Source organism: Callospermophilus lateralis, chromosome 3 (genome assembly GCF_048772815.1).
Source record: "Callospermophilus lateralis isolate mCalLat2 chromosome 3, mCalLat2.hap1, whole genome shotgun sequence".
In the NCBI taxonomy this organism is placed as follows: Eukaryota; Metazoa; Chordata; class Mammalia; order Rodentia; family Sciuridae; genus Callospermophilus; species Callospermophilus lateralis.
Genome location: NC_135307.1, coordinates 111,647,485 through 111,672,062, shown reverse-complemented (window position 1 = coordinate 111,672,062; position 24,578 = coordinate 111,647,485). Strand labels below are relative to the sequence as shown.

The following is a 24,578-nucleotide window of genomic DNA, read 5'->3' as shown; positions in this document are numbered from 1 at the left end:
CAAGGTGCATAATAACATATGCACCTCATAATAACAGCCCTGTTACAGGTGACCGCTCTGTAAACTTTTCCAGGGAAGTCCTGCACCTCATTTCATGCTCAGAAGATCCCTATGGGGTCTGCAGGCATTAACAATTCTCCTGTTTAAAGTGGTCGGATCCACCAATCTTCTCAGTGCCTTCTTGCCCTGGGCCCTTTGCTGGATACGGCAGAGGCAGAGGTGGAGCCCTGCTCTTCAGCTTGCAATCCGAGGGTAAATTGCTGGGCACAGTGAGGCAAGAGCATCCATGGGCGCAAGGTCAGGCAGCAAGTCTCATGCTCTGGCAGCACGAGTCCTGGGCTCCTGAGTCTGGGGTCAAGGCTGATCGAAAATACATCAAGGAAATGCAATTCAATTCAATGCAACCAGCATTTGTCAAAAACAATTAAAGAAGAAAAAAATTGGAAGTGATTCTTGCCACCAAAAGTTAACTTCAAATAGTCCAAAACAGCAGTCCTCAGTTTTGAGAACAGGATGAAAGAAACTGCAGATATCTCCTTGGTAAAAGCATAAAACTCCAGGACTTCTGGGCCTCTGTAAAGACCCCTACTCAGTGAGGCAGCCAGACGTGACAGCTAATGCCAACCAGGGCAATGGTCAGGCTCTTACAGAAGGAAAGGCCTGGGCTGGGGCAGGGATGGCCAGGGAAGGATCAGCAAGGGGTCAGCACTTGAATGGGCCTCTGAAAGGACAAGGATCTTAGCAGCCATGGGTGGGGCAGGGGAGCAGAGGATTGTGTGCACAGGACTGGGAGGAACCTGGGCACAGGCTAGGGAATCAAAGACCCAGCGTCTCCTGTATCCCTCTATGGCCATTTCCTGGGGTGGGGCAGGGGGCACTGGGGATAGAGAATAGGGTACCACTTCATTTGGGGACAAAGACTCAAGTTTCACTTAAGGTTCATTCTCAGGCAGGTCACTGTCCAGGTCTCAGGGGCCAGGGAGGCTCAGCTGGGCTTAGGGATTCAGGGAGCTACTCTGAGCCCTGGAAAATGGCCCCAGCAGCTCAGTGTGTCCAACACTTGCAGGACCAGTGGGTTCCCCAACTATTTGGAGGAGGTGGGGCAGGCAGGGAGACTCAGGAGCTTAGAGTCCCAGCTTGTTACTCAGGTTTGCCAAGGTCATGACTGCCCTGTGCAGCTTCTAGATAGCTGCCCAGTTTTCCTATTCCCCCAATCGGAGGGACTCGGTTGCCTCTCCCCACACATCCTAGTTCTTTTACCATCCCTAATACCTGGGTCGTGTTCCTATGTCCCAATCATCTGGAAGGTTTTCTCTGCTAAGACTTTTAAAGAGAATGATTATATTTGGATCTGAGACTTTTCTGATTGAAGGCGGAGTAAGAAAACCTCCAAATCCCAAGGGAATGAGTCCACTGTAACTGGACATTAAGTTGTTCTGTCAGAGCACAGAGGTCTGTGAATGCCAAGCCATTGATGCTGTCATGAATGGCTGTGACCATCCTATCCCTGGGAGCCCAGCGACTCAGTTCTCAGTCAGTTAGCTGCTTTGGGAACTTGGAACAACAGGTCCAGTCTTGACCCTGAGTGGGTCCATGTTCTGGACCAGCCCTAAATTCCCTCTCTCCAGAAGTGGGCCACAGGCTGCTGCCTGAAAACATACTGAGGTGCCTGAGCTTCTCTGAGCCTGTTTAGTTCAGTTAGAAGGAAAGGAAGGGCCCAGCCCTGTGGGAGGAGCCCAGTATCCATCCTCAGTGGGCAGAAGAAAGGCACAGCTCTTCATTGCCTGGCTTGCTGCCTGCTGTCTTATCCAGCAAGGAAACCAGCCTGCAAAGCTAAAGCAACAACAGAAAGCAGGGCCAGAGCCCAGGGTAGAGAGGAGACCTCCAGATATCAGCCAGACACTCACGAGGTCCATGGTCCCAGACCATACGACATTACATCCTAGACTGATGGCAGAAAGCCGGAGCCACAGGAACCCAGGAGCCACAGGAACCCAGGAGCCACAGGAACCCGGGAGCCAGAAACTCTAGTCTTGAATTATAAAAAGGGAAATAATATTCCTAAAATGGACCCTCAGGAAGGCTAGCTATGGATGCCTGGTCAAACTTTAGAATAGATTTTTAAGCCAGTGGTTCATTAACATTGGGAAATGACTGCAAAGGCCACTAAGAGCTGGAGTGGTTCTTGCGTGCTGGCTGCCTCTGGGTGGTGACCTCCTCGGCAAAAGCTGCACCATTCTTCCAGAAAGCTTGTAAAAGGGACTCCTGCCTCCAGCCTGCAGCCTGTACCTTTCCCAGGGCCTTCTGGGGCTATGGTCACTGCTGTTACCAAAGGCTCTTAATGGTTGAAGCCTTAAACAGTGTAATCTTAGATTTAGAGTTTGCATTTGAACTAGCTTTATGGTTTAATTCAATCAAAAATGAGAGAAGCTGGGGCTGGGGTTGTGGCTCAGTGGTAGAGCGCTTGCTGAGCATATGTGAGGCCCTGGGTTCGATTCTCAGCACCACATATAAGTAATGATCCATAATGGTAAACTGACATCTGGAGGTTGGAGACCCTCCATGGCCCTACAAAGTGGACTCCCCCTGCCAGTTTGGGTAGGCGATTAGGACTGTTCCCTTATCTTGGTGTCGGGGAGGAAGACCCAGTGCCCTCTGAGGGTCTCCCATCTGGCCTCCACACAGCCCTCCAGCAGCTACCTCCGCCTGGCTCCACAGCCTCCCCAAAGCCAAGAAAAGCTGGAAGGAAGAGCCGCTGGCATCCGCATCTGGACGCCATCACTGCCTGGCTGTGTGTGCTCAGACAGCACTTCACCTGTCCGAACTTCAGGTTCGAGACGTCTGAGGAGTATCCCTGGAAATGAATCTTGAGGCTTCGAACGGATGTTGAGATTTACAGACAAATGGGTTGGGGTTTTCTTAAAATCCTTTTCTAACTCCTCTCTGGGTCCACCCCCTCTCTTGGTTGGTCACCCTCTCCTGGGATCCCTAAAATTGCCCATCCTTGCCTCCCTGGGGCACTTCTCACCCACCCCACAGTGGCCAACTTGACTATGAGATCAGATTCTTTTCTGGCGTCCGCCTCCCCGGGAGATGCAGTGTGCACCATTAATGAATGAGAAGAGCTTCCAGGTCCCAGTACTTATGGCTGCCAAGCACTGTGCTGAGGGAGACAGAGGCAGACTTGCCCAAGGTCACACAGCTGAAGAGGGGACGCAGGAAGGTCTGACCCCAGAGTTCATCCTCTAACCACTAGGCAGGGAGTCTCAATCTCCACCCAGGAGACTTTCTATGTTGGATAATAAGCAGACACCCCCACCTCAAGCTGTGATAACCAGAAACACCTCCAGACATGGCCAAATGTCACCTGGGGAGGCAATGTCACCTGCCCTAGACCATGCTGGCTCCAGTGCTGGGGTTGTAGTCCAACCACCTTGATTGGAAGGCAAGACTGAGGCAGAGGCCAGGGAGAGGAGCTAAGAGCTGACTGGCAGGATGTGACAGGAATGCCACAGATGCTCCAGTAGGTCCGGCTACAATGGCCTAGGGGCCTCAGGTCTTCCGACAGCCGTCCAACCTGCAACCTGCCCCACAGAGCACCAGCTGTGGGCAAGGTCCACTCAGCTAAGGCCACTAGAGACACCTGGTGTTGTCTCATGGGAGCTCAGGCCATCCCATAAATCTGGGAAGACTGGGAGGCCATAAATCAGAGAATCCGTGCCAGGCCTGCAGAGGATGGGAGGCTGCCCGTCCCTAGAATGCTCTGCCATTTGGTGAGGGCACATGACTGGCTTCCCCCACCAAGGCTCTGGCCCTTTTAATCTTCTTCTTTTTTTTTTTTTTCTTTTGCACTACCTGTCCAGTCTCAAAATGTCTGGGCTTCCCACACTAGGAGAGGAGCTGAGCTTTGACTTCACACTATGTGGAGTAGTCCACACAGTGCCCCTGTCCTCAGTGGGGCTTTCCCTGTCCCCAGTAAACCCACTCTCAGAAAAGAGCTTCCCACTGAGACTTCAAGACCCAGCTACCGCCAGGGTTACAAGGGCACAAGGCAAGAGGCTAAGCGTGACCCACTGGCCAGGGCCGCCAAATCCAGAAGCACTGGTGGAATTCCCAGACTCGACTCTGCGTCGTGTCAAAATGGCCCTGCCAGTACATCTCAGGGGCTCCTTGCCGTCTGTAAAGTCAAAAATTCATCTGCATGTCAGGCGCAGTGGCGCGTCTATAATCCCAGATGCTTGGGAAGCCGAGGCAGGAGGATCGTGAGTTCAAAGCCAGCCTCAGCAATTTCAGCGAGGCCCTAAGCAACTCAGTGAGACCCTGTCTCTAAATAAAATGCAAAATAGGGCTGGGGATGTGGCTCAGTGGTCAAGTGCCCCCGGATTCAATCCCCAATATAAAAAAAAAAAAAAATCATCTTTAAAGCCCTCTCCATACAACAAGAAAGCCTGGTCTGCAGTTAAGATCTTGAGCAGTGGCAGAGAGAGGGGGGAAGAAGGATGGAAGGCAGAGCCCCAACAGTGCTCCAGATGGGGGGTCGGGAGGACAACTGGAAGCAGGACTCCCCCAGGGCTTGGGGGAACACGTGGCTGTTTTTCTCCTCAGCCCAAGCCACCTGTCTGGCCCCAGCCCTGCCTTTCTGACTTGCCATATGACCTTGGGCAAGTTCCTTCCCCCCTTTGAACCTCAGCCTCTGGTTTGTCAAGTGCAGATAATGAATAGTCTGTCCCCTCCCAGAGTCTCTGTGGGCTCAAATTGGTGGTTGGATGAGAAAGCCCTACACAAAGAAGGGAGCACACCCCAGCGTGAAGAATGTTGGCAGTGACTGTGGACAGCGAGTATCTGAGTCCCCAGCCCCGTCCTGGTCCCAGCAGACTGTCACAGCCTCCCAGGCCGAGGCTTGAGCAGAGTGGGAAGAAGAAGGCTAATTAGAAAGTCGAACACCACCAAGCGCCCGACTCACCCGAGACCAGCTTATTTATAGTTGTAAAAACATTCCGTCTGCACAGTCAGTTCCACCTCTAGGAGCTGGCATTTTTTAACCCTTTGATAAGACCCATTTTTCCCTTTAAAGCTAAGGGGGAGCCTTGAGCCCAGCCAACCTGCAGGCTTCCAAGAGGGCTCAGTGGGACAGAAAGGTACATTAGTGCTGTGCTTTAAAAGCCCAAAGCTGGGATACAGGCAAGCTGCTCCCACCCCCGAGTCACCAAGGAAACCCAGGAAAGTGGCCCTCCAACTGCTTTGCCACCCTCCTGGCTCTGCTCAAGTGTCTGGTAACTTTCACCCTCTTTTCAAGTGCACGAGTCTTGTGGATTGTTTATGCTGGGGAGCAGGTAGGGTGCAGGGGCAGCCCAGAGAGTGAGTGGACTCAGTACTCAAGAAATAACCCTGGAGTCAGAAATGTGGAAACTTCCCTTCCAGGAGCCAAATCTTCCTGTCCTCCTGACCAGGCCTTGCAGATTTCAATTGTCCTGCACTGGGTGGGCAGACCAAGACCCTCCAAGCCCTGAAAAATAAGCTTCAGTCTTCAAATCATGGTGTGGTCCTAGCTTATCTGTCCAGCCTCAACCTCTGCCCCCTCACTCAATGCTTCTGCCCCTCACTCAAACAGCTTTCAGTTCTTTGAACTCTCCAGCCTCAGGGCCTTTGTACAAGCTTCTCCTGGCCCTTTCCTTCAGGCTCTTGTACCCTCTTTTCTGACCCTTCTCCTCTTTCAGGTGTTTGGGTAAACATTCCTTCCTCTAAAAGGCTTCCCAACCCCCATCAATCTAAATTAAACTTCACTGTGATTTTCCCTGATTGTACTGGTCTTTAGTATCTTTAGTATCTCTGCCCTCTGCAAGGTCAGGGATGGTGTTCCCAGTACCAAAAAAAAGTGGTTGGCATAAAGTAGATGCTCAGTGAACTTTTACTGAAGAAATGAAGAGAGGGTAGGATTTTTTAAAAATAATTTTTCGTTTTTAATTAGTCATAGAGTAACTGTTCATATTCATGGGTGCAATGTGACATATCAGGTCATGCATACAGTGTGGTGACTGGGCAAGAGAGTTCACAGGAAAGCAATTGCACATTGCAAAGGAACTCTGAAGGAAGTCAGGTGAGGGGAGACACAGCTCCAAGGAGGTCACGAGGAAGAGATTTCCTAGAGGGGTCTTTGAAGCCTGAGGAAGGATGGAAATTTGTCCAGAAATTGGAATTTATTTCTAGAACACTCTCTTTTCTTGACATTCCTTGGGATCAGTTTGACCCACTTTGTTCTAAGGATGGGCTAGGGCAAGACAGTCTCCATGGCTTTTTCAAAAGCTGAGAGTCCAGCTCAATGTTAGATTGCTACATATAAACCCTCAACAAGGTGCCCTGGGAGGCTGCAGGAGGCTGCGCTGGTCACAGGTCCTGGGGGCTTTCAGCAAGAGGTCCCCAGGGAACAGGATCTGACTTGTGTACCCTCCCGGATGCCAGGACGGGATTCTGCTGGGAGCCGTTGGCGCCTATGACTGGAACGGGGCGGTGCTGAAGGAGACGAGCAGCGGCAAGGTCATTCCGCTCCGCGAGTCCTACCTGAAGGAGTTCCCCGACGAGCTCAAGAACCATGGCGCGTACCTGGGTAAGCGCCCTGCAGGGGACGCGGGAGGGCACGCGGCTGCACGGTCCCCCGCACGCCCAGGCCAGGGGCCTCCCCGTGCTGGGTCACGCAGCCACGCTGAGCTGCAGTTCCAGGCCCGAACACCCGGCCCAGGGACCGGCTCTTCTCCATCCGCCACGCCCAGCACCGTGCTGCACCTAAACCGCTGACCACAGCGAGGTAGAACAAATGACAAGCAGCTTCCGCACCTTGAGTGTGTTTCAGTTGGTGCTTTTGGACTCTAGGTCCGAGGGCGGTGGCATTAAGGCTTCCTGGTGCAGCGCGCTGGGTCGGCCTCCCCAGACCAGATGCAAGACCAGCTGAAACTAGCACCTCTTCCATTGTTTCATGTGCCCGAGGGCCGCAGGGGGCGCTGTCCCGCCTGGGGCACTGCTAAACAGGGTCCTAGCAAGGCCTGCCAAAGACAAGGCGCACAGACCAGCCTGTTTCCTCCTGTGGCAGGGTACACAGTGACGTCGGTCGTGTCCTCCAGGCAGGGGCGAGTGTATGTGGCCGGAGCTCCGCGGTTCAACCACACGGGCAAAGTCATCCTGTTCACCATGCACAACAACAGGAGCCTCACCATCCACCAGGCCCTCCGGGGCGAGCAGGTAATAGAGCAGGAGGCTGCAGCAGGGGCTGTCTGCCGGAAGACACGGCAAGCACATCAGATTGGGGGTGGAGGGGCTTCTGGGGCTCACCTCATCCCTGGCAACAAGAAGGCCCCCAGACCCACAGGCATCTTCTTGGAATGGGCACATACCTCATCCATCAGGGTTAAAGTGTCAACCTAAGCTGTCACTTACTGCCCTGAAACGTCCTTGGAGCAGTCCAACCTCTCACCAAGCCAGGCCTAGGCCCTGCTACTAGCTTGGAAAGAACAAGAGACTTCTCCCTGCCGTGTCACTGACCTCTTGTCTGGTGCATCTGGGTGATGGCTTCCCAGCCAGAGTTGTCAAGGCCCCCCAGGAAGAGACAGTCACACTCCTCAAGCCACCTTCATGTTGCCAAAAGTTGTAAGTCCACCCCCAGCAAAGCCCTAGGGGCCCTCAAGATGCAAGCTTCTCCCCTTTTCCTGGAATAGTGACAATGCAGAGTGGAAGGTCAATGCCACTGCCCCAGACTGTGTGGCAGAGTCTCATGTTGGAGGCTCCTGAGGGCAAACAGGAAGGCTATGGTAAGAGTGGCTGGGAACCAGAGTCACTTCAACAGCCGAGGAAATCTGTCCTAGGAGGCAACACGGCTTTGTCAAGATCACATGGCAGATTCCCAGAGGGGTCAAGTTAAGAATCCAGGCTTCTGGGCTGGGGATGTGGCTCAAGCGGTAGCGCGCTCGCCTGGCATGCGTGCGGCCCAGGTTCGATCCTCAGCACCACATACAAAGATGTTGTGTCCGCCAAATACTAAAAAATAAATATTGAAATTCTCTCTCTCTCCCTCTTTCTCACTCTTTCTTTAAAAAAAAAAAAAAAAAGAATCCAGGCTTCTGGAGGGGACCTCTGGCACCTCCTGACCCCCAAAAGCAGGCCTCACTGCTCCCGTCTGGCAGTGTCCAGGCACCCTGGTTCAAGCTGAGCCCTGTCCAGGCTCTTATCTATTATTCTGGGCGATCCCTCAGCACTCCTGGGCCTGGGAACAGCCCTGTCCTGCCTCTTCTGCTGCCCCCATCCCGTCACCATGAGGACACGCTCCTCACTGGGTGGAACCCAAATCCCTCTGGCCGTAGAGCGCTGCCCACCATTCTGCCACTCCTTCAGGTCGCCACCTCTGCCCACCCTGCCTACCTCGTTCGGCCGAGGGCAGGCTCTTTTGGAAGTCAAGGGCTAGACCTTGAGAGCTGGAGGGAGTTCTCTGATGAATTATGACATACTCCTACCCAGTTCCTCCTCCAACATCCGAGTAAGAGACCGCAGTGCCGAAAGCAGCTGAATTAAGTGGATTCCAAATCACTGTGACCCACATAGCTAAGGCCACAGATTTAGACACACTCCTCCTCCCTCCTCCCTTGCTCTGTCTGCCTCTTAATTGCTTTAAGTAGACACATCTCTCCTGCTCCCCAACCCAGGCTTATTATTTCCTCTTTCTCTTGCCTGTATTTTTATCTTTCTCCTCAGTTAAAAGCTTTTAATGCTTGAGAATAGATTTCTTCTGAAAACACCCTGCACCATGATATGGCAGGGGAAGGAGCCAGGGGCTCATGTGTCACACAGCCCCAGCTTAGCAGGGACCAGCCTTCTGACCTTGGGCAAGCAACTGGAACACTCTGAGTTTAGATTCCTTCCCTGTAAGATGAGACGACTGAGCTGGGGATGTGGTTGGGTGGTAGAGCACTTGCCTAACGTTTGTGAGGCCCTGAGTTTGATCCCCAGCACTGCCCAAAACTATAAATAAATAAAATGAGCCGGGCTCGGTGACATATGCCTGTAATCCCAGTGGCTCTGGAGGCTGAGGCAGGAGAATCAAAGCCAGCCTCAGCAACAGCGAGGCGCTAAGCAACTCAGTGAGACCCTGTCTCTAAATAAAATACAAAATAGGGCTGGGGATGTGGCTCAGTGGTTGAGTATCCCTGAGTTCAATCCCTGGTACCTCCCCCGAAAAAATAAAATGAAATGAAATAAGATGACTATGTCTCCCAAGCAGCTCACACAAGCTAACCCAAGGCTATAAATCGATCACACAGGACCTACCTGTGGGCAGGGTGCCTTCCCTTCCCTAAGGAAACCCAATAAGCAGTTATTAGGTCCCTCTTGTGTTCCAGGCATGGACTAGGCCCAGAGGGGCACATCCTTGGAGGGAGCAGGCTGGTAGGAGGAGTGTGGAGTCTGGGGCACATGGAAAAGAGGCTCCCACCGCAAGGAGGGAGGGCCAGGGACAGCTTCTAAAAGGAATAGCTTTTAGATCCGAGGGGTGGCAGGTGTTATCTGGGGAAGTCAGGGGACAGAGAGGTTTAGGTAAGGGAAGAGGGAAACCCAGAACTAGCCAGGGCCTGGGTCGTTAAGAGAAGCAATAACTGGGTATAGAAGGAGTCCAAGGCTCAGCATTGGGAGCAGAGGGTCGCGGGACAGAGGTTGGGCAGGAGGCAGGTCCAGCCGGACACATGGAGGAGGTTAGGCTTTACCTCAAATGCAAGCATGTAGCTTGGTTAACTGTTAAAGGCCATTCTGGTGGCATGGGGGTGGGACGGAGGGCCAGCACAAAGACTGAGAGGTCCATTGGAAGGAACCACACCCAGGGGAAGAGCAGTGGGAAGCAGGTGGAACTTCCTGGTAGAGCTGCAGATGGGAGAAGTGGAGGGTGGAGGCAGGGACCCTTAGGCTTCTGATGAGGGAGTAGGTGGCACTTCCCCCGACCCAGTTGGAGAGCACTGCAGCCAGGGCAGGAGAGGTGCACCGTAGGGACTCAGATGCCGAGGAAAATTCAGCACTCCCCATCCAAGATGTGAACTCCAGAGTGACCCAGGACATTGAAACTTGAAAACAAGCTAACTGTCCAGCGACAGGGCCTTGATTGAATACACCAGGGTGCTACAGAATCACCAGTGATCATGTCATAGAAAAAATATGTTGCCTTCCCCTCAGTCTCTAGCTATAGCTGGCAGCCAGGTACGTGCTCAGCTTTTTCAGTACCCAAGGGCCACTGTCCATGTCACTTCAGCTCCTCTAGGTTCATCTGCACCTTCACCCGCCACACACTCACCTGTCATAACCCCCCATTGTCGGGAAGCTCACAAAGGCCAGTAAAAATCAAGGCAACCCCAAGAAAGTGGCTCCTCCCCCGTAAGGAGGTAGAAGAAGGTAGTGAAGATGAGGAAATGTCAGAAGATGAAGACGGTGACAGCAGTGGAGAAGAGGGTGTCACCCCTCAGGAAAAAGGGCAAGGAGGCCACCTCAACCCCAGCAAAGGAGGTGGTGCTCCCCCAACAGGAAGGATTGTGATTGCCACACCTGCCAAGACAGCAGCTGTCACCCCAAGCAAGAAGGCAGCAGCCACAGCAGCCAAGGAGACAGTTACCCCAGCCAGCAGCTGCACACCTGGCAAGAGGGAGCCACTTCGGGCAAAGCACTGGCACAGCAGACCCTGGTAAGAAGGGAGCTGTTGCCAGGCAGGATGGCACACGCCTGTAATCCCAGCAGCTCAGGAAGCTGAGGCAGGAGGATGGAGAGTTCACAGCCAGCCTCAGCAAAAGTGAGGCTCTAAGCAACTCAGTGAGACCCTGTCTCTAAATAAAACACAAAATAGGGCTGGGGATGTGGCTCAGGAGTTGAGAGTTCAACCCCTGAGTTCAATCCCTGGTACCCCAAAAAAATGGAACTATTACCCCAGCCAAGGGGCAAGAAATGGGAAGAAGGCCAAGAAGGAAGACGATGAGGAAGAGGAGGAGGAGGAGGAATTTGAACCAGCAGTGATGAAAGTAGCAGCTGCTACTCCTGCCTCAGAGGAGGAGGAGGAGGATGAAGATGAGGAGGAAGAAGATGACTCTGAAGAAGCCATGGAGGTCACACCAGCCAAAGGAAAGAAAGCTGCTGCAAAAGCCCTACCAAGAGCATGGCTGAGGAGGAGGAAGGGCAGGAGGGGGACAATGGGGATGAAGAGGACGAGGGGGACGGAGGAGGAAGAGCCTGTCAAAGAAGCACCTAGAAAATGAAAGAAGGAAACGGCCAAACAGAAGGCAGCTCCTGAAGCCAAGAGACAGAAAGTGGGAGGCTCAGAACCAGCTACGTCTTTTAATCTCTTGGGTGGAAATCTGAATTCTAACAAACCTGCTCCTGCACTAAAAACTGGTATCAGTGAACTTTTTGCGAAAAAAAAATGATCTGGCTGCTGTGTTCAGAATTGGAACGACTAGGAAGTTTGGCTATGTGGATTTTGAATCTGCTAAAGGTCTGAAAAAAGCCTTGGAACTCACTGGTTTAAAACTTTTTGACAACGAAATTAAACTAGAGAAACCAAAAGGAAAGGACAGTAAGAAAAAAGGAGGTGCAAGAACACTGTGGGCCCAAAATCTCCCTTGCAAAGTCACTCAGGATAAATTAAAAGAAGTGTGTGAAGATACCTGGAGATCAGATTGTCAGCAAGGATGGGAAGAGTAAAGGGGTTGCTCATATCGAATTTCAGACTGAAGCTGGTGCAGAGAGAACCTTTGAAGAAAAGCAGGGAACAGAGATGGATGGGCGAGGTGGTTCCCTCTACTACACTGGAGAGAAAGGTCAGAATCAATACTAGAGAGGTGGAAAGAATAGACCTGGAGTGGTGAGTCAAAACCTCTGGTTTTAAGCAACCTCTCTTACAATGCAAATGAAGAAACTCTTGAGGAAGTATTTGAGAAGACAACTTTTATCAAAGAACCACAGAACCAAAATGGACACCCAAAGGGTATGCATTGTTAGAGTTTGCTTCATTTGAAAATGCAAAAGAAGCTTTAAATTCTTGCAATAAAAGGGAAATCGGGGGCAGAGCAATCATTCTGGAGGACCCAGGGGATCGCCTAACGCAAGTAGCCAGCTACCAAAAACTCTGTTTGTCAAAAGTCTGTCTGAGGATACCACTGAAGAAACCTTAAAAGCATCATCTGAAGGCTCTGTTCGTGCAAGGATAGTCGCTGACCGGGAAACCGGATCCTCCAAAGGTTTGGTTTTGTGAACTTCAACAATAAGGAGGACGCCAAAGCTGCCAAAGAGGCCAGGAAGGTGGTGAAATCGGTGGAAACGAAGTTACCTTGGACTGGGCCACACCTAAAGGGGAACGGGGCTCTGGGGGTCATGGTGGAGGCAGAGGAGGCTTTGGAGGCTGAGGTGGTGGCAGAGGAGGCCAAGGTGGATTCGGCAGCAGAGGCCAGGGAGGGTTTAGAGGGGGAGGATTTTCCAAGGAGGCAGAGGGGGAGAAGGAGCCCACCAGCCATAAGGAAGGAAGACGGAATTTGAATAGTTTCTTCTGTCCCTGTCTTTCCTTCTTCCATTTGATAGAAAGGACTCCGGGGTTTTTAACTCTGTTACCTGTTCAATGACAGAGCCCTCTGAGGACTTTCCAAGTCAGTGTACAGTCCTGTGGTCTCCTTGGAAACCTGTATAGATGACCTTTCAAAGGAGACACCCTGTGGGTTTTGACTGGATATTCACATAAACTGTTTAAAGACATGAGGGATAGAACTAACCCTTATCTGTAAGTTTTGAACTTATATTGTTTCATCCCATGTACAAAACTGGAAAAAGGAAAAAAAAAAATATGTCACAGGCTTGGGTTCTACTCCCAGCATAGGAAAAAAAATTATTTTTAAACAAATGTGCCATGAGGAAAAGGCTTGTGATCCATTGTTATGTTTAAAAATTAGTATGTAGCCGGGTACAGAGGTACACACCTGTGATCCCAGCAACTTGGGAGACTGAGGCAGGAGGATGGCAAGTTCAAAGCCAGCCTCAGCAACTTCTCAAGGTTGTAAACAACTTGGTAAGAACCTGTCTCAAAATAAAAAATAAAAAAGGGCTAGGGATGTTGTTCACATCCCAAGATGTTAAGCCCACCTGGGTTCAATCCCCAGTACCAAAAAAGAAGAAAAGTATATAAACTATATATGGAGTGTGGTCCCAATTTATAAAAATAAAAACATTTACACATACATAAGAATTAGCAACACATCTCAGGTGAAAAAAAAGCTAGAATAAAGTACATAAGAATATTCATCATAGTTATATTTGCACATTGGGATCATGGGTAACTTCTGTTTGCTTCTGTGTGCCGCAGATAGGCTCTTACTTCGGGAGTGAGATCACCTCAGTGGACATCGATGACGACGGAGTGACCGATGTGCTACTGGTGGGGGCACCCATGTACTTCAGTGAGGGCCGCGAGCGGGGCAAAGTGTACGTCTACATCCTGAGACAGGTACTGCGGGTGGGGCGGCAGCTTCTCAAGGGCGCCTGCTTGGACTTGGGTCACCACCAGGGAACTGGGGTTCCAGGGATAGCCGGTACCCGCCTGCAGGACTCAGAATGGGGGAAACAGGAACCTCCTCTGTCGTGGGGCTCATGTCACCAGAGAGAGGATTCTGGGAGAACAGAATGGAGAGAGGCCGCTGTGGCAGCAGGCAGAGGGAATCACGACCCCAGGGTCCCTTACCAAGACCCCTGAGCCCGTTCCTGGCCTTGGCTTTGTAGAACCGGTTTGTTTATAATGGAACGCTGAAGGATTCCCACAGTTACCAGAATGCCCGGTTTGGGTCGTCCATTGCCTCTGTTCGCGACCTCAATCAAGATTCCTACAATGACGTGGTGGTGGGAGCCCCTCTAGAAGACAACCATGGAGGCGCCATCTACATCTTCCATGGCTTCCAAGGCGGCATCCTGAAGAAGCCCAAGCAGGTGAGCGTCCCCTGGGAGTGGGTGGAGCAGGAGGACCCAGGAGTGTAGCTGCTTCTGTGTGGTCCCGGGGTTCTGCGTTTTCCTCTGGCTCTTCTGCAGGAGGGGACCCTGTCTGTCCGGACTCCCTTGCCTCTAGTTTTGACACGAGTGCACTGTGTCTTCAGTTCCATCCCGACACCACTTCTGGCACCCTCTCCTGGCCTGCCTTTATCCTCCCAAGGTCAACAAGGACAAACCCAGGCACCTACCTCACCCCCACAGGCATCTGTGCCGTTGACCGCAGGTGGAGGACTCCCCGCTGGCTCCACGGCTGGGTGCCCTTCACACACCTCAGAACTAACCTGTCTCGGCCCCTCGTCCTCATTTGGCCCACAAATTTTGTTAATAAGATCATCTAGAAATGCTGAGGGATGACCTGCCAATCAGCATCTATTTTCACTGAATGGGGAACACTTTCAAGACATAATATTTTAATCCAAAAGCGTGGCTTTAATGGTAGGGATGTCATGCCGTGACAGACTGAGAAAGAGACGACTTTGGTCTGGTGTCCAACATCTGTCCCCAGGACCCCCGCGTTGTGCCTGCAGTCCCTGCCTGAGCTCACAGTGCTTATGCCCAGCCCACGCTTTCCTCTCCCTGCAGAGAGTGGCGGCGTCGGAGCTGGCTCCCGGCCTCCGGTACTTTGGCTGCAGCATCCACGGGCAGTTGGATCTCAACGACGACGGGCTGGTGGACCTGGCCGTGGGCGCGCTGGGCAATGCTGTGATTCTGTGGTTGGTTCCCCCACTTTTCCTGCCTCTTGGGCTCTCCTGGGGGTCATGATAGATAGAGGGTTTAAAGGACAGGCTGCAGGGTCTTTGTCCCTTTAACCACTGTCAGTCGAACAAACCTGGATGACACCTTTCCCTTTTGTGGAATCAGTAAATATTATCTTCAAGTGCAAATCCCTCTTCTTAATAGATTAGTGGGACTTCAGACCAAAGTAGTGTGTGAAACCCCTCTTAGAATTTGTCCTGAGTTGCACCGGAGGCTGAAGCGAGTTCAAAGCCAGCCTCAGCAATTTAGCCAGGTGCTAAGCAACTCAGGGAGACGCTGTCTCTAAATAAAATACAAAATAGGGCTGGGGATGTGGCTCAGTGATGGAGGGCTCCTGAGTTCAATCCCCAGTCCAAAAAAGAAAAAAAAAAAAAAACCCAGAATTTGTCCTGAAAGCTCTGCTTCCCAGAATTCCTCCCACTTCAGCTTTTCAAGCTACTTCCAGGAGCACGTTGAGCACATTCGGCTCAGCTGGGAGGATCTCTCCTCCTCCTCTAGAGTGGGAGAGGTGATACAGGGCCTTCTTTCCCCCAAACCCCTGTGGCTTCTGTTTTCTTTTGTTCAGGGCTCCATCTCAATGCTCTCTAGAAGCTCCTATATTTTACCATAGGTTGGCTTATCTTAGATGCTCCCCCCAAAAAAAATTAACTTAGGCTTTCTTCATGTACCTTGATGAGTTACAGTTTATCATTTATTCATAATAACTTAGAGAGAAATTGTAAAATAAAGGAAAAGATTGCTCTGTGTCCCCTCCAGCTTCACACTACCACCTTGAGTGTCTTGGCATCTTTCCTCCCGATCTTTTTCTGCCTGCATACAATTTTATATAAATTCAAAATTTTCACACAATTTTTAGAATGCATGAAACAGATATCCTATGACTTTACAGGGAGAATAAAGACGGGGAGGATGTGTCCCATCCTCAAGAATACTGCCACCCAGAGGGGGAATGTCTCCACCCAGGTGTCGTAGAAAATAGCTCAAGACACAAGCTTCTGAGCAGCGCTTTGGGAGCAGGTTCCATCTCAGAAACAATGGCGGGAAAGGAGAGCAGATCTGAGCATGTGCTACTGAGTGGTCGGCTTTGCCACAAGGGCAGCTCCTGCTCAGCACCTGTTTCTTGACACAGCACGTTGTAGGGGGCACAGGAGCAGCCCACCTGCTGGGCCCCCATATCTGTCGTCCATAACCAAAGTATCCCCACCCTTTCAGTGGTGTCCTGTGGCCCTCTGGGCAGTGCTAGGAAAGCCACAGTCTCCAAGATCCCAGCCCAGTCAGAGTTTTTCCCCACACGTGGGGCTTGTAGGTTGGGGCAGTGGTGGCATGGTAACAGCAGCCTGGGCTTGAAAGCTGATGAAGGTATTCACCAGCCAGGAAGCGAGGCAGGCGTCCAGGGCCAGGGTAGGGGATAGACATGGCCAGCAGGTCCTTAAGGTGGCACATAAACTGTATAGGAAACAAGATACACACCTGCACCCACCCCCAGGAACTCAAGTCTCACCGAAGAGGTTTGATCCAGCTCCAACTTTCGGGGTCTGGACTGCATGCTGCCTGTAGTGATGGAATTGCAGGCCAGAGCCTTCTGGGAAGACTTCATGGTCAAAACCCACAGGTCCCAAATGTGACTGTCCATTAGGGTCACCCAGGAAGCTTTTAAAACTCATTATCCTAGCTGAACTCTGACCAATTGAAGCAGAATTTCACCAGAGGGACCCAAAGGACAGTGATTTTTTTTTTTTAACTCCCCAGAAGATTCCAGAAGGCTGCCAAGTGGGCGTCCTCGCTCACCCCCAGGACTCTTGCAGGCCTCATCAGTGATATCATGGGACCTGTCCCAGGTCCAGCAAGAAACCAGCCTTACCTCCGAAACCACTGAGCCAAGCTACACCTATGTCCTTTATAAAGTCGTGGTTTGCAGAGGCAGTAGGCTTCTGTTCCTAATTATGTTTGACATAGATCAGTCCAAGAGTACTTTTGTATCCTTGGCTACCTGACTAGGCCAGGTAGTTCTCTTCATTAGCCACACCCAGAATCACCCAAAGATCTTTACACCTCTGGCTCTTCAAAGTGAAGAGCCACCCACAGCACCTCCAGCTTGTTGGAAGCACAGAGTCGATGCCAAACTATTGCATCAGAATCTGCATTTTAACAAGATGCTCTGGGGATGTGCAACCAGGTTAAAAATTGAGAAGCATCACTTTAAAACATGTTAATGCCTGATTCTAATTCAATTTGGCCCAGGTTTTTTAAAGCTTTCCAGATAATTCTAATGTACATATGGGGTTGGGAACCCCAGATAATGAGGGGGCAAAGGGAAGTCAGTGTGTACAACAAGCACAACGCCTGGGAGAAGGGCACAGGGCTGCTGTAGGCCCCGTGAGGCTGTGGAGCCCCCGTCCATCTGCACGCTTCTGCCCAGTCCGAAGCCCCGCTCTGCCTCACCCCACAGCGCCCTCCAACCGTGGTTTGCAGATTCTGCTCCCATCTGAATCTCCACTTTTCCCATTTGTCACAGCTGAGAGCCTGCCCCACCCTGGCTCACTGGCCCTTCTCCTCCAGGTCCCGGCCCGTGGTTCAGATCAACACCAGCCTCCACTTTGAGCCATCCAAGATCAACATCTTCCACAAGGACTGCAAGCGCAACGGCAGGGATGCCACCTGCCTGGCCGCCTTCCTCTGCTTCACGCCCGTCTTCCTGGCGCCCTATTTCCAAACAGCAACTGTTGGTAATCCAGCCCCTCTGGCCCCACCCCACCCCAGCCTCCCTCTGAACTTTGCGATTGCTCTGTCCACAGCCTGGGCTTTTCCTGAAGTTGCTTCTAAGCGCCAGGTCACACCTAGAGCCACCTCTGCTGGACGCCCCTCTAGTGTCCTGGGGACAAAGGGACTCTTGGCAGGGCTGGGGTGACAGTGGGCAAAACCGACCAGTGAAGAATACAGGGGAAGAAGGAAATAGTCTGGCTCCAGTTTGAACATGGCACTGGAGGTAGGGGAGCAGACAGGGTGGACACCCAGAAGTCAGCCTGGGTACAGAGGGAAAGGCAGAGCCAGGAGCCAGCCGGCGGGAAGCTGGACCCTGGGGCCAGGCACATGACCACAGTAGTCATGGGTGCCACTGGGCAGTGGGTGTGGGTCTGGGCAGGACAGTTCCTTCTACAGCCCATCCTTCCACAGAAGGTCCAAGTCAGGGCCCTGTTCACAGCAGCCCGGGAGTGGTGGCTGCAGGTTCTAGGACCAGGCAGGGCCTGCACCTGAAATGGGACAACTGTACCACCTCAGTCGAGGAGCAGGAGCAGACAGGGAGGAGCAGGGTGTCCAAGACCTGAGAACAAAGGCAGGCCTGGGCGGCTATGCCTCCTCCAAGTTCCATCTATGACAGGAGAAAATACAAGGGCCCAGGACACCCAAAGTCTGGCGGAGGGGACAGGGGAAGGGACTGAGACCTTCCTGGAACTGGCAAAAGGTTTTCCGAGGTGAAGGGGAGGAGGCTGCCAGCCTTAAACCCCAGAAGGGAGGCTTGAGGACAGGTGGGGAGGCCGGGCACCCTCCTAGTGTGCCCAGGGCCAGTGGCAGAGGCTCTGACCTGCACGTCTAGGGACCCAGAGCAGTGGGAGATGGAAGGTGAAGGGCGTGGAGAGTGTGACTCCAGCAGGGGCTGAAGGGGACACTGGACCTCGTCCTGCCTCCTCTGCTCCTCCTCCCTCCTTTCTCCTCCCCTTTCCTTCTGGCTTGGCCCCATTCATTTCTCCTCCTCTCCTCTCTCTTCTCCTCCATTCCTCCCCTTTCCTCATCTCCTGCATCACTTGCTCCCTGAATGAAGCTTCCTGCCCCGGGGACCTATCAGGCAAGAGGAAGGGCTCTTCCCTGGCCGGCCTGGGGGGCTTCCTGGAAGACGCAGACTTCCCAGAGGCCATTTTAAGAGAGAGGCAAACAGCCTTCCATGGGAATCCGGCTCCAACTTCATGGTCTGGCCCTGTCCCCTCCTCCAGGCATCAGGTACAACGCCACCATGGATGAGAGGCGGTATATGCCGCGGGCCCACCTGGATGAGGGTGGGGACCAGTTCACCAACAGGGCTGTTCTGCTGTCCTCGGGCCAGGAGCACTGTCAGCGCATCAACTTCCACGTCCTGGTGAGCGCAGTCGCCCCTTCGGCAGGGGACCCAAAACTGGAAGGGAAGCCAGCCGTGGAGGGGTGAGAGCCTGGCGGGTGTCAGGCCCATTCTGAGCCTGCAGCGGTCCACAGGAGACCAGCTAGGGGTTGTGCCTCTGGACCTTGGCCACCCACGCCCCAACTCATGTCCCAGAGAGAAGCCCAGCGGGGTGTATGGCCACCTACTACCCCTTCCAAGCCCCTGCTTCCAGCTCTCAGATACCCATGGCTTCCTTAACAGGGGACGAAACTCAGGAGGGAGGGGGGCTCAGAGAGGTCAAGAGAGAGAGCTGAGGCCACCAGCAGCCAAAGGGAGGATAAGCAGCACCGACTGGAAACCAAGACCAGGAGGTGGGGGAGACAGTGATAGCTGGAAGAAGGAGCAGGGGCCCAGCCTGGCAGAAAAGGGAACCAGAGGGTCGTAAGCAGGGTGGTGGCCTGGGGCCCCCTTTATGGATGGGGAAGAGGGTGAGAAGTCTGCCTCCATCCAGAATCACCGAGCACCCAGGCCACAGCTCCAGCCTCAGAGGCGCGAGCAAGGGCGCCGGGACCCACCTGGCCTGGGTGCTCACAGCCTGTGGCCAGAAAGCAAAGGGGTGTGAGAAGTCCTCGTGCTTATGTTGGAGTGTCCCTGACTGTGGTCCTTGGGGTGCAGCCCCACCTACCACGGCCGTGTCACGGCAGCCTGTTGGGATGTGTGATTTCAAGTCCCGTCCCAGAGGCGGCCCAGCACCGCAGGCAAATCAAAGGCAGTAACAGGATCGAAGGAGGAGGAGGCTCTTTGTGGGCTCCCTGCAGCCCAGGTATCCAGGTGACCAGTCAGCCCTGAGGAGGAGCAGGAGCTTAGTGAAGCCCAGGCAGGAGGTTGGCATGCGCTGAGCCAGGAGCCTCTCCACGGGACAGCCCTTTCCCTGGCAGATGGCACTAGGTCTCCCCGCCCCCCACCCTTGGGGACCTATCTGAGGGCCCTCCTGCGGCTTCACTGGTCAGTGGTCCTGCCCCAATGTCCACGCCCCTGCCTTCCCCTCCACCCCTCAGGACACCGCTGACTACGTGAAGCCAGTGACCTTCTCAGTGGAGTATTCCCTGGAGGACCCCGACCACGGCCCCATGCTGGACGACGGCTGGCCCACCACACTCAGAGTCTCCGTAAGTCTCTCCCGCCACGCCTTCCCGCCTCCGCCCCAGCAGATCCACAACATGCCCCATTACGAGGTCGCGTGGAGCTCTGACAGCACAATCCCTAGAGAGTCAGGACCAGGCCTTCTCCTGCTGGAGGCTCCTCGGTATCCCCGGCACAGGGACCACTGAGTAGGTATTGGAGAAACAGAGTCCCAGGGCCAGAAAGGATCTGGGACCTCCATCACCCACCTCCCACGTTTACAGATGAAGACATGGAGGTCAGAGTGGCTCAGTCACTGAGCCTGGTCTTCTGCTGGTTGAATAACTGACTGATGAACAGACACTCTCCCAAGCCTGCCCCTAAGTATTCCAAGAAGAAATGTTCAGCCAAGACATTGGCTCCAGCCTCACCCTCAAACACATTTGCTAATCCCTAGCTCTGGGGCATCCAGGTCGTGTGACGTCCAGTACTCAGACACACCCTGAGTCTGCAGCCACATATGGACCCCACTCAAAGACACTGTCAGTGTCCGAACTGGGCTGGGGGAGCAGGCAAGGTTTGTAAAATGCAATATCTAATGCCTGAGCCCTGAGGACTGAGAACGCACCCTTAGAGCACACCTAAGCCATGACCTTGAGCTCCGGTCACTGAGCCTGTCTCTGAACACTGCTGAGTCCAGCTGGCAGCCAATTTCAGTTCTTACTTGGAATTCTCCAACACCACGAAGGGACTGTAGGGGAACAGCCAGCTTCTTACCGTCCCCTCCTCTCTTACCACGTTCGTCACCCTCCCAGTCCCTCTGCAGTCCTCCCCAACAAGGTCCCACCCCTGAGCTGATGGAGCTGCTTCCTCTCGATGAGCCAGGAGTGATGAGTGAGGGCAGTCACTCCCCCTCCATGTGTGCCGAAGCCCCCGAGGCAGACTGGCTTGCAGGCCGAGCCCTGCTTGGGCCGTGATGAGCTAGATGCACGGTGTTGGCGAGGGTCCCAGGATGCACAGTGGTGGCGAGGGTCCTGGGCCAGGAGGCAGCATGAGCTCTGAGGAAGTCAATGGAGCAACCAGGTGACAGCCCGGGGGACCTCCTGGTGGAGGTGGCTTTGGGCTGGACTTTAAAGAATAGACAAAATTCAAACCTGCAGTTCTGGGGAGGGTGGGCTTTTATTCCCTGGAGCTCACTGTAATGGGAAGGGAAAAAGCAGAGGAAAGGAAAATGTAAAGAAAAGGTTAAAAAGGAAAAAAAAAAGCCAATAAAGAGAGTCCAGGCGTATTATGTTACGGAGGCCTCTGAAGAGCTGCTAAGCTTCTCAAAAATCTGATTAATCTAGATTTCTAGCCCCCAGCAATCAAGAAACACGCTTCCCATCACTCACACGAAGTCTCACTCGGCATCTATTAAGTGCGTGGTGCTGTGTCCCCTCGGCCATCTCTGGCCTCCTGGGCAAATGGGCCGTTCCGTATCGTTGAGCGCGACAGCTGCTTATCATGTCAGATTGTTCCTTTAATGACTGTCTAGGCTGCTTCTGAAGGTCCTCGTATAGTTTTCCAACTTCTCCGACAGCAGGCAGGGTGGGGGGCACAGGAGTGTGATCGGAGACTTGAGACCACCAGGATGAACGAGGCGCTAGAGTACGCGAAGCCCCCAAGGGCCGGCCGAGCCTGGGAACCCGTCTCAGGGTTACATGACTTCCCTCTCCCCAGCTGTCGCTGTAGTGCGTCTGCTTCCAAGTGCAAGTTCACCACGCAGTGGCGAAGCCCCACAGATAGTTTCCACCTGGAGAGCCACAGGGCCCTCCTTTGAGAAAAGTTCCTGGCCTTAAGACACGTGTGCCTCTGCAACCTCAGCTCCTCCCGGGTTTGGGCCGGGCTCTTGGTGGCGACAGGACTGCTCCAGGCTTGAATCTCCCACTGCCCGTTGAGCCTCTCGCTGGGGACAGGCCACAGCACTCCAGCTCAGCACCCCCTGGCTGACTTCCTCTCCACCCCTATACACAGATGAAGGGCATGACCAGCCCCCCAGACACTTGGAAAAACTCAACAACAGCCAGGACCCCTCCTGCCTCAACCCGAATACCTGAAGCACTCAGTGACTCCTGTCAGTAGTTTGGCATGGCCCAAGTCCCTGTAATAACTATCCCCTGCTCATCTCTTCCTTTCCTCCATCCAAGTGTCTCTTATTATAGCAACACTAACTAACCACCTATCATTTCCCAGACTCACTCCTGCCTCAGGACCTTTGAACAGACTCATCCTCTCTCTTGACTTCTTGTTCCCCTTGTCCTTTCAGTGAACTCAGTCATCATTTATAACACTGACCCATTGTCACTTCTGAAGTCTTCTCTGAACACCTACAGGCCAAAGTAACTAATTCTTCCTTCTGCTGTTTCTATTGTTGTATTTGGTTGGTTTTCTGCACATTTGCTCTATAGTTGTTCATGCACTTGTCTTCCCCAGGAGCTGAGGGCGGAAGCTCTTTCTTCCTCATCCTGTGTCCTCAGTACCAAATGCCTTTCCCCACACACAGCACAGGATTGGTAACTACTGACCAGGCCTGCAGTGTGGGGCCTGGGGAAAGGGCACAGCAGACCCAGCCATGTCCAGTGCACAGACCACTGCTGTGCCGTGAGTTTGAGGGCTGGACGCTGGGGGTCCCTCTCCAGCCCCCACAACTGGCTTTTTCTGGCCCAGGTGCCCTTCTGGAATGGCTGCAATGAAGACGAACACTGTGTCCCTGACCTCGTGCTGGATGCTCGGAGTGACCTGCCCACAGCCATGTGAGTTGCCCCACACACACACCCCCTGCCCCGGCCCCGCTGCTGACCCCAGGCTCAAGGGGCCCTGGACTGTTCCCTGCACACCTTCGTCACAGGCCATGATTGTCTTTCCAGACACTAAACTTGGGGCCTGGTTCTCACCAGGCTCTGCTTCCAACCCCTGTGTGAGCTCAGTCAAGCCCCCCCTCTGCGGGCCTCAGTCACCTGTTCTGTTAAAATGAGTGCTGCTGTCTACCCTAATCTCTTTAAACGCCCAAACTGCAAAACAGATGGAGCATAGAATCAGGGGATTCACTTCTGGGTACTTGTTCTCCAGCCCCCAGACTGGGCAACCCCGGGTCCACTGGCTAAATGCCTGGACTTTCCAATCCTGCTGATGGCAAGATGCTAAGGAGACTCGTAGAAACTGAGCAGGGTGCCCACAATCCCCTGGGGAAATGCAAACTAGCATACAAGGAAAAACACGAACAATTTCATGGCTACAATTTACATGTGTTTTGCAATAATATGTGTTCAACTTTTATCCAGTTGTGAGATAATTCAGATAGGAAATGTATATGCTAGACATAATAAATAGAAATAGCACATCCAGACTTTACTGAAAGATGAAGAAGCAATATTTTAACCATCTAGGCTGTAATCAAGATCATCTTTCCATCTATCTCTGAGTTTCCTGGCACCCAAGGCTAAAAGGGAAACATGACTAGTTAGAGATGCTACATGACAGTGAGGTCAAACGAGGCTCTGAGCTCAGAGGAGCATGCAGCCCATCAGGGGGGATCCAGGGGCCTTTGGAGCAGGAGGTGGTCTTGAAGAGTGAGCTCTTTCCAGCCCTGCCATCCGCTTTCCTTCCTCTCCCAGTGGCTATTCCAATAGGCAGAAGCCAAGCAAGTGCCCCAGGCCCCTCCCCTGCACCAACCCTGAGCTGGGCTCCACCCTTTGGTTCCCTGCTCCACCTGCCCGTCGCCTGGTGTCTTTCCCACAGGGAGTACTGCCAGAAGGTGCTGAGGAAGCCTGTGCAGGACTGCTCCAAATACACCCTGTCCTTCGACACCACGGTTTTCATCATTGAGAGCACACGCCGCCGGGTGGCAGTGGAGGCCGCGCTGGAAAACCGAGGCGAGAACGCCTACAGCACGGTGCTCAACATCTCCCAGTCCGCCAACCTGCAGTTTGCCAGCTTGATCCAGAAGGTAGGACCTCAGCCACCGCCAGCCGGGCCGAGGCAAAGACGGGAAGCAGGAAGGGAGGTCGGCGGGTCCTGGCTGCACAGGAGACTCACCTGTGGAGCCCAATTGGCCTGTCTGGTCTTCTCTGGAGTCTCATTGATTTGGTCCTGGGTGAAGCCTGGCCTCAGGGCGCTTTAAAACTCTCCCGCTAATTTCAGTGCACAGCCGGGTCTGGGGGCCTCTGGCACCGGGGCGTGCAAACCCTGGGGCACACGGGGAGGAACAGCTTCAGCCTGCATCCCTGGCCCTGATCTGGAGGATGCCCACCCCCCATACAGCCCACCCACCGTTCTCCTCCAGGCTTCCCAAGGATCCATCTCACCACCTGACAAACCAGAGCCTTTCACTCCCCCCTTTAAAGCTCCGGATCTCTTCAGTGTAGCCCGTCCCAGCCACACCTGCGCTTCTCCCTGCCAACACCCCCAACTCCCCACCCACCCCGCACACCTGGTCCCACCAGCACCGCCCCTTCCCTGCGTGGCCTGCCCGTGTACACTGAGCCTCCCGCAC

General features: G+C 53.3%; 1 protein-coding gene and 1 pseudogene across 1 annotated transcript in view; both read left to right on the top strand.

The window, feature by feature from the left end:
* Positions 1-24,578, top strand: part of Itga11 (integrin subunit alpha 11) — a 114,876-nt gene that overhangs the window by 75,650 nt on the left and 14,648 nt on the right. Inside the window, exons 11-20 of the mRNA XM_076851002.2 lie at positions 6,460-6,604; positions 7,085-7,233; positions 13,361-13,501; positions 13,774-13,977; positions 14,620-14,750; positions 17,353-17,519; positions 18,783-18,925; positions 19,984-20,094; positions 22,754-22,839; positions 23,825-24,032. Coding sequence (XP_076707117.2) covers positions 6,460-6,604; positions 7,085-7,233; positions 13,361-13,501; positions 13,774-13,977; positions 14,620-14,750; positions 17,353-17,519; positions 18,783-18,925; positions 19,984-20,094; positions 22,754-22,839; positions 23,825-24,032 — 1,485 coding nt within the window. The remainder of the gene's footprint in view (positions 1-6,459; positions 6,605-7,084; positions 7,234-13,360; positions 13,502-13,773; positions 13,978-14,619; positions 14,751-17,352; positions 17,520-18,782; positions 18,926-19,983; positions 20,095-22,753; positions 22,840-23,824; positions 24,033-24,578) is intronic.
* On the top strand, positions 9,720-12,547 carry LOC143393491 (nucleolin-like; annotated as a pseudogene).